Raw genomic sequence first — 9,892 nt, forward strand, 5'->3', positions numbered from 1 at the left:
TTCCTCTCAGCTGACCGTCTCAGTACTTGTCTGCCATGCACAGCTTGTACTGATCTCATGCTTGCCTATGCAACAATTGTGTGTAATACTGGCTTATATGTGGGTGATGCATTTCATGTTGGTGCATAAGACACAGTTCATTATAGCTTCGTTTCTCACTTCCAACTTTGTGCCAAAATGCTGAGCAAGCAGAAGCTCCCATCCATATGCCTTAGTAGGAAAATAACTTTTCTTCATTTAATTTACATTTCTCACATTACATTATCTTAGCAATTTGGCTGGTGAAAGTGGTTAGTTCACATTCTCAATTAGTTCTAAGGCTTCCACTAGATGCATCATTCCAGCGTCTGGCACAGCACTCAGGGATTTGTACAAGAAAACCGGCATCAACATTGGCCTCGCTGAGACAGATTGAGTATACCAGGATGGACGTTGCTAAAACCAGCTGCAGTGTTCTTGTCTGTCTGAGCTCTCTCTGTGCCTGAGCAAGTCTTTAAAACTGTCTGTGCTCCAGTTTCCCATCTGTAAAATAGGATTAGCAACTCACCTCTTTTCCTTGCAAAAATGGTGTGAAGACTTATGGAAAAGAATGTAATGGACCAGATGCTGTAGTAATGAGGAATAAAGAAATGGGGGGGGGGGGTAAATACTTCAGATAGAGAGTTAATAGAGAATAGTGGGCTTAGTGTATAGGCTTTGAGCCTTTGTTTTCTACATGTTCAGAAGAGTTGTGTGGTGCAGAGCTATTGCATTTGGATCATCCTCCAACCCAACATATTGAAAATGAGAATATCAGGAATGAGACGAGGCAAGAACACATTTTTCTGACACGGAAATTATTCTGAATATGTAGCTCAGCTCTTGGCTATCCTAGCTGGTAGTAGATAAACATTTTATATCTCAATTGACTTTGTAATGATACAATTCAAGATTTTACTGTTAGGAGTGGTACCAGAAAGGTCAATGCATCTTTCTCAGCATCCATAGCTGATTCTCCTGTTTGTGTCTTCTAGGGACAGACAGGTGTTGGTTCACTGACATCATTGAGGGCTTGCAAGAAAAATTATATGATTGTGCATCAGTTTCTAGATTTCTGGTGAAGGCTGTTCATAGTAACATTGCTTCTTGTGACGTAAGACTGTGCTTGGAACAGAGCTAACAACAAGAGTTAGTGCTGTAGCTGTCTTGCCTCCCACTCATTCCTTTCTGGACCAGGTCCACTGGGAGTTTTGTTACAGCAGACACAGCCCTTGGCTCATGATGGCATTGAACTGATTAGTTCCTTTCTTTCTATCTTACAACTGGCTTCCCAAACTGGTTCTTCAGCATCCAGCAGATGGAGGCTTGCCTTGACAAGATGCAGCTTATCTACAACCAGTTCAAGAAGACCCGGAAATGCAGGAGTGAGTTGCTAATGTTGATAGTCTCTCTTATATAATCATCAGCTTGCACAGATTTCATAAATCAGAGGTCTGTTAGCCACTACCAGGGCAGGTACGTCTTTAAAGGGTCTGATTAGGCACATTCCTTGAAATACTCAAATAGCCCCAAGCAGGCATCTTAGCAGCAGTATCTTGAAACAAACAAAAATGCCAGGTGGGCACTACTGTACTTGGGGATTTGAGCCATCCATTCAGCAGCACCTGCACCGATAAGATAACAATTCTGAAAGCTGTGGCTAATCTCAAGGCTGCTCACCCCAGTCTGAAAAGTATGGGGCTTGTGGCTGCCTTGCGTGCAGGTGCTCATATCTGCTAAGTGCTTGTGTAGCCGGTGTCAGAACAAATGTTTATTAACTCTCAAGTGCCAACAAAGTTTCTTCTGTCACAACAAAAGGGAAAGTTGTAAGCCTTGTTTTATTGTGTGTGTGTGTGTGTGTGTGTGTGTGTGTGTGTGTGTGCTGTGTGTGTGTGTGTGTGTTTCATCCCTGGGGTCCTCAAAAACTGAGAAGAACGAAGGAACGGCTTCTAGATTGCAGGCAGAGGTAGTGATGTGCTGGAAGCACCTAGAACAGATGTGGAGGGCCTTTTGTTTTGGTGCATCAAAGCAACATGTATAGCTACCCCTCTGGCAGTTTCTCCCCCACTCACCGCTCATTGGTTTTCACTGGAAATGTGACACCTCCCTGTTTCCTATTGGGCTATCTCGCAATATACCGTATTTTTACATGTATAAGATGCCCCCATGTATAAGACACCCCCTATTTTGGGGGACTCCAAATTAAGAAAACACGCCTCAGCACTACCCATGTATAAGACGTACCCCAATTTTAAACCTTTTTTTGTTAAAAAAACTAGTCTTATACACGGAAAAATACAGTACTTTATGTGAATAAAGTATTAATCTGTGAAACTGCAAAGTCCTGAAGTCATTCCCTGGAAAATCTACTAATAAGTTGCATTTTCTTTCTAGGCCTGGGCTACAATGAACAGCAGATCCACAAGCTGGATAAGTAAGTGTAAGAGTTTGTGTATAACAGACCAGCTGAGTATCGAACACTTCTGGTTTGTATTCTGTTGGTCTGTGGTTGGCCATTAAACTTTCCTGAGCTGCTCGTGCTCAGATTGTCTGATTCAGGAATGAGTCATGCTGTATCAATCAATAAAGTTTCATTGAGGCATTTGAATAGCAACCACCTCATAATAGCCTTGTGACTGTTGAGAACCAGCACCCTTCCTTGTAGTAGGAGGAATATCACATGTAAAGGGAAGACTAGCTTCTCCCCTACCATCAGCCGAGACAGGAAACTGGCATTCCCTGCTTACAGGAACACAGCAATATGCCTTATACCAAGTTAAAGTATTTGTCCATCTAGCCCAGTGTTGCTCTAAAGTCTCAGACTGAGGTTTTCCACATCACTTATTACCTGAACCTTTTAACTGGAAATGAACTGAATTAGCGAGTTTCTTTGTGGCTAATGATCTTGTTGCATTAGTGTGGGTATGGGTGGGTGTTTGCTTGTGGGTTGTTGTTTTTCAAATGCTTAAATTATGAGAAAAATTGATGAAATAATGTACATTTTATTTTGTTTCATTTTCAGGGTGAATTTAGGACATTTAGCAAAAAAGGTTCTTTCAGTTTTCCAGGACAACTGTTTGCAGCAATACAAAGCTGCTCTTTTGGCACATGGAATTATAATGAGGTAACAGTGTTCCTAGCACATACTCTCACTGGCTGCCACTAAAGCAACAATGCTCATTTATTTTATTGCACCTATATCCTACCTTTCCTAGAAGGTGCTCAGGGTGGCATATGTGGTTTTCTCCCTCCTCATTTTATCTTTGCAACAACCCTAGGGAGCTAGGTTAGACTGTAAAATGGGGGCTGGCCCAAGGTGAGCTTCATGACTAAGGTGGGATTTGATTCCTTGTCTCCCAGGTCCTAGTCTAACAAAGGTCCCTATTCCAGACTATTTCATTCCACACAGAAGCCTAATTTGCTCTATTACCATCATTGAATTGTACACACATAAAGTCAATTCATGCATGATAAACACAGACCTCCTAGAAGAGACAAAATGGGCTTCATTTGGAAGGTGAAAAGAGAAGGGAAGTTCAAGAGAGGAGCTGAAAGCTGCATTCTACATCACCTCTGCTGATATAAGTCCTGCCCCTTATTGACAGTTATGTCCTGTGCTGCTTCAAAACACATTTCTGCCAGGGAGGAGATTTTCCAACTGGGCTTGCTGCCAAGCCTCATAAGGAGGGCAACAGCAGAAAGCTGGGCAAAGGCTTAAATTCATAGCCCCCTCTCCAGCATCTCCCTTGAGTACTCTCCCAACAATATATTTATTTGATATATTTCAACTATTTATATATCACTTTTTAGAAAGGATCACAAGTGTTTTACAAAAACACATACACACCAGAATTAAAAATAGTACATAAAGCAATGAAATTTAATAATCTGTTCTAGAAAACATCAGAATTCAAAAGTAGGATTGTACTCATTCAAGACACATCCCCGCACTCAATACCCCCACAAACTTCACATCTGCTAACACATCTGTATCTCAGTCAACCTCATCTATTTGTGAGGTTGTCTGTTTGAATAGAGAGTGTTTATGGGATCTGCAAAATGCATCTTGTCCTAATTTGCTATACCATGCCAGCAAACATTTCCAGACAAAATGAAGACCTTTGAATCAAAGTGATGGTATGGAGACAAAACGGAGGTGAAATCGTGCTCATTGGCAATAATACGGTTGCATCCAGTGAAGTTGTCTTGTTGCCACAATGGCTTCCACTTTTGCAACAGGATTTCCTCTCCCTCTCCTTTCCCTGTGCAATAAAGGGCTGGGGGAAATCCCCAAAACAGATTGGAGGTTATGGAGGTGTGCTGGGAAAGGAGAAAAAAAGCTCATCGCGCAGGAGGAAGTCCTTATGCTAGTGGGGTGACTTTGTTGGATGCAGCCCATTGCCTTTCTATGAAAGGGACATTGCTTCTTTTCAAGCTCTGTATCTAGCTTTGTGATTGGTTGTCAGAATGAGTTGTATTCATTTTTCTCATTAGCGTCTAGTGCCTTTCTGAAATCTTGGAATTAACTAGGCATAAGAGTTTATTTTTCCCTTCATGATATAGTGCACAGCAGGATAGTTGACATTATAAACAAAGACATGCTGTTGAGCTGACGTTAGTACTCATTTCACTGGACTACACACTGCAAATCTTCCCAAGCCTTTGGGTTGGAATATTGATGAACTTCTTTGTTTTCAGTATCAAGCAAGTTTCTCTCATTGGAATGAAGCCATTATTAAGACAAAGAGCAGCACTTAGAAAGAATGATTTTATGTTAAAGGGTGTTTGGGGAATAATGCAAAGAGCAAATTGCCCAGTGGTGATGGAGAGTCATGCATTGACTTATTACATTGGAGAAAAGTGCAGTCACTTAAGGAAGTAACTGCAACCCCAACTGGGGGGTTTTAATTGCAAAATGCTTTTGAAACACAGCAGCTTTTTCAATCAGGTTTCAAAGGGCCTGAAGGTTTCTGATGATACTAATCATAATTAGGGTTGCTTGAGGACTTCACTGGGACTGACTTCTGAAGTGTACTCATCTGATCCACATCTACCAGAATAAGTTGTGGGTTGGACTTCAGAATCTGGACTCCATCAAATTCTACAAGGTGGTCTAAGGGCTGGCTATTTGTTTTTAACAGGTAGTAGCTGCTTGCAGTGACTCCAGAGTATATTGCTGCTTCTGCACAGTGAAAATGAGACCAAAATGAGACCCTGGAACTGTGGAAGTAACTTACTTCCAGAGCTCCAGGGAGATTTTTTGGACACGTTTTCATGGTACAAGGCAGCAGTGCACTTTTCAGCTGCTCCAGATAACTAGAACATATTTTTTTTTAAGAAAATGAGATGCAAAGCCTTGAAACACATTGTAAGTACTTTTTTTAAAAAAGGAATTAAATGTGTGTGGATTTTTGTTGTGAAAAAGAATCTATCTTTAGTCGTGATTAGTCTTTCTTTGCTGTGACAAAAGCTGTCACACAGGTTGTCAAAACTGAGGAGTTCAGAATCAAATTAAGCAGCAATGACATTGGAAGGAGATTCAAGAATCAGTTCCACCTCTGAATCATGCGGAAGCAAAATATAATTGCATTATGATGATGAGTAGATACAACCACTAGATAGCTTTGTTGACTCCTAGTAGATACCATGAGTGAAAGATTCACATCCTGCTGCAGATTTAAGGTGGTTTGGTTGATAAATATGAATATGATCTGCTTTAAGGCTTCCATCCTACATCCAATTACTTCAGATTAAGCCCCATTGAGTTAAATGATTTACTCTTGTGTAGACATATATAGGTTGATTTCAAAGGGAAGGAGTGAAACTTGTGCATACCTTTCTTGTTGAAATCAGTGGAACCTAGCTCATCCTCTGTTTTCAACTTTAAATCTATCCACTTCATTGCGTTAATAACCAAATTACAGTTTACAGTTTTCACAGTGATAACACATCTCCCTGATATCTTTATAGGTTTTGGTTTCTAGTATTTTAACAGTTTATACCCATGGTATAGCTTTGGCAGATATATGATCTTGCAGAAAAGTATAAATATTGTTAACTAATATGTGCACATCATATTGCATCGTTTCATTTACTGTTCCTTGATATCCAGCAGTGCTGTGATCTTCAGGGGTTGTTATTTTTGTGTATATGTGTTTCTTTGTTTCTACTTGCCTTTTTTGCTCTTGGTTTAACAAGTTCCCTATTAGCTCCTTTCTCAGTCCCACCAAGGCACAGAGCAGAATGAAATAGAATTAATTCTATGTTTCCTTCACTTTGTGTATTTTACTATTTTTATTATGTTTTAATTTTTAATGCATTCTGCTTTGAGGGGCTTCCGCCCAAAAGCGGTTTGTAACTTTCTAAAATAAAATCCACTTGCCTATTTATTTCACCTTTGTTGCTGTGAAAAATGACCAATCAGTTGTGGCTGCTTTGATGTCCCCACTGTGGAAGGACGTGTAGATCCAGAATTGGCCTCCACAGTCACTCACTGTTAAGACCCTGTTCATGAAAGACAATCTTACTCGGCTAGGAGTGATTGTCAAAGAAGAAGCTTTGATGAGATGCCTGGCAGGGTGGGGGTCCTAAGTAGCTTCTCAGAGGGAAAAACTGTATCATTTTTGGGGAACATCATTAATGCTGTACGACTTTGCTATTCAAATCCATGGGGAACTTTGTGGACCTGATGAATCCTTGTGGCTGAGCACTTCGTTCCATTTTAGAGAAACCTAAGCTCAAAGTGCCTCCTTAGAAGAAAAGAAATTAGCAGCTATTTGACTACACTTGTTGTCTTATCCCTTCAGGAAGGTGTTTGACCTGAAGAAGAGTTTGAAGAAGCTGAACAGATCTTTAACCTCCTGTAGTGCAGAGATGTCAGGGTGCCAGGATTGCCTTGATAAAGTACAGTGATGATTTTTTTCTTCTGCTGTTCAAACCATTTCAAAAACCAGCAACTTGAAATTAAATTTATGTCCAGTTTATTATAGCTTTAATCCATGGGTTGTCCCCTGTGTGTGTGTGTCTGCGCTCAATCTGCTCTGAGCCTCTGGTTCAGATTTGGGAGCAATGCAGGGGGAGGAAGGGAGGGAAAGTTCTGTTGCATGAAGTAATTCTGTGGTGGCTTGGTTAGATTCAACCCCTTATTTGTACCTCAGTTGCTTTAAGTGTCCCAGCTATCCAAATCTACAATGTGACCCCCATGTGTTACTCTGTCAGGGCCGAATTTAGGTTTGATGAGGCCCTAAGCTACTGAAGGTAATGGGACCCTTTGTATGTCCAGCTGTCCTTTGTCAACAACAAATTGTCACTGTTTTTTGTGTTGAATATATGCTATATGTCCATGCAGTCCATGCAGAATATAGGCACCTTGTATATAGAACTGAGCAAACTAGTGATATTTTGGGGAGCAGGGAGGGCCCATTACTTACACCACAGGAGCCTACACAACATAAAACACTGTTGCTGTATGTAGGTTTTATTTTATTTGCTTTTTATCTTATATTTTGGAAATGTACATCCAGTTTTTTTCTTTATTTTTTTGGGGGGGGGCCCCAAGAGCAAAATATTAATTCAGACAGGCAACTAACCAGCTGTTTATGTTGTGAAGGGCTCACATTGGGCAAGAGTTCCACCAGTGATGTGATGAAGTAATGGTTCACTGGAGAGTCGCCCCATCAAAAGCAATGGAGCCATAATTGCAATTACTGTATGCATAACATGGTTGCCTAAATCCAGCCTAATGGAGACGGTAATAGGCCTGACACTTTTTGAACACCACCTGTTGCAAATAGGATCCTCTTTTAACTGGTATATGCAAAGGAACATTGTACGTACTCACTCCATTGTTTTTATTTTCTGTTTTGCATTTTGCTTCCCCTGAAGATTTTCCATGGACAGTAGGACCTTTCATATATATTAATTGATTCTGGCATTTTGAAAGGCAATTCGCTTTTCATAATTTCATGTACCAAGTGTAGATGAGAGCTTGGTACGCCTGTAGTGATCTGTGGTGTTTTTCATTTTCTTGACAGGCTTTGGATGAGTTGCCTCAGAGAATCCTCCAAGGCAAAACAACACATTCTGCACCTACACAAGTTTACATGAACCAGAAGCACCAAGACATGGTGTTTGGGTATGTGCACACAAATGTAACTGTCAAGGCATATGGAGTCTGGATGTTTTCTGGGTGTGCTTCTTTTTTGCACCATTGTAATAATTTATGATGAAAAGCAACTAGTGTGTGGCACATATTTAAAATATATCCCTCACCTCTCAGGCCAGTGTGTGTGTCATGTGAGTTGATATATTATCACATTCAAAACGTGCTATGCCACCTTCCACCAGTAATTCCAGTGTGGTTTACAGCAATAGAATATGACTCCAGTAAGAGCAACATAGTGAAATTCATCACAATCCACAGACCAGCCAGATATCACCCAGGCATGGTATTAACAATCTGCAAATGCCTGGGTGAAGAAAATGTATTGTACAATGTTCTGGTGAGCATCTGCTTGGTCATGCATAATTAATAATTTTAAAAATGCATAATTAAATAAAAAAAGTTGAACTGTACTTTTTGTTGTGTGTGTGTCTTGAACAGGATGCAAGAGCTTCAGGACCAGATGAAAATAGTAGCTCACAATCTCCAGCTCAACAATAGCATCATCCAGCGGTAAGAGGTTCTGAAATCTCTTTAGCAGCATATAAAGCTATGCCTAAGAGAAAGTACTAAGTGTGATAAGAAAGCATTGCTCTCCCAAGACTGAAAAATGTATGCATTCAAAAGGCAAGTTGTGGCCACTTCTCTAATCCAAATCACCTTTTTATTTTCTTTCTCTAGGTTAAATGGTGTTGCACCAGGACTGTAGGGATGAGAGGAGGCTGCAGAGCCTGAAATTATAATGCGGGTAAATCCACATTGTTGAAGACTTATTGGGGAGAAAACTTCATTGTTGAGTCTTAAAGATGCCTATGCTTTCTACCTCCCTGCTGTAGCACTTTGATGTGGATTTAAGAGAGTGGTTCGTCTAACCAGCATACCTCAATAGAGAACCAAATGTGTTTGATGTGTTTGTTACGTTTTGAGAGAGAGAAATATTTTTTCCCCTACCCAAATTTTATTGTTTGCTTACTCCTTTCAATCTTCAGTAATGGAACTGGAGGTTCTTTTCCTTGGTTCAGTGAGATCTGGCATTTTGAAGCTTGTCATGCACTTTTAACAGGCACTGGAGCCTCACTGAACCAAACCTGGCTAGCCAATTGCCTTGAAATGTTCGTTGTTAAGTACTAGAAATACTTAACTCGGAAGCAAAGAAACTATACCTCACCGTACTGTTCCTTGGTTGACCTTTGTTCATTGATGAGCCCTTTCTGGTAGTCTAATGTAAAAAGGATCCTAGATTTGAGGGACCAAAACTTTGTCCCCCAGGCTTCAAGCAGTGACTCAGAAACTACAAAAAAGAGACATCAGAGAGTCTGGAGAGTGGGCATTATCAACCTACAGTAGTGCTGTCTGCAAACAAGCCCGGTGTAGATGCCAGTACAGAGACCAAAGTAGGATGTGGCATGTGAGAAGCTGGAATCCCCCAAGGAACTAATAAACTCTGCACTGAAGCCCTCACAGTTTCCTGCCTTTCTTGACAACTATGGCAATGAACCCATCTGGAAGCACCTGGATGGTGGTAAGAGTTGAGACGTTAGACAGGGTTGCTTTAAGAGCTCCACTCACCAATGGAGACACACGGGCTCTGTTTGACTTGATGGAACATGATGGAGAAAGTTGTCCACTTCCGGAGAGCTGTCCTTGGTGCTACAGAGCTTGCTTGGTTTGGCCATGTCTCTCATTCTCTCTCCTTGGCTTGTCTGTTGGAAC

The 9,892-nt window shown here is 40.8% G+C and overlaps 1 protein-coding gene across 3 annotated transcripts in view; it reads left to right on the top strand.

The window, feature by feature from the left end:
- Positions 1–9,637, top strand: part of IKBKE (inhibitor of nuclear factor kappa B kinase subunit epsilon) — a 33,271-nt gene extending 23,634 nt beyond the window's left edge. For 2 of the 3 annotated variants that reach the window (XM_083617117.1, XM_083617118.1), the window contains exons 15-21: positions 1,327–1,403; positions 2,413–2,452; positions 3,041–3,142; positions 6,825–6,921; positions 8,052–8,152; positions 8,621–8,692; positions 8,861–9,637. In XM_083617117.1, coding sequence (XP_083473243.1) covers positions 1,327–1,403; positions 2,413–2,452; positions 3,041–3,142; positions 6,825–6,921; positions 8,052–8,152; positions 8,621–8,692; positions 8,861–8,888 — 517 coding nt within the window. In that variant the 3' untranslated portion in view covers positions 8,889–9,637. Of the gene's footprint in view, positions 1–1,326; positions 1,404–2,412; positions 2,453–3,040; positions 3,143–6,822; positions 6,922–8,051; positions 8,153–8,620; positions 8,693–8,860 lie in introns of those variants that run through there. The other variant, XR_014548984.1, reaches the window with a different exon arrangement.
- Positions 9,638–9,892: the final 255 nt, after the last annotated feature.

The sequence above is a fragment of the Podarcis filfolensis genome (genome assembly GCF_964270895.1).
Source record: "Podarcis filfolensis genome assembly, chromosome: 6".
In the NCBI taxonomy this organism is placed as follows: domain Eukaryota; kingdom Metazoa; phylum Chordata; class Lepidosauria; order Squamata; family Lacertidae; genus Podarcis; species Podarcis filfolensis.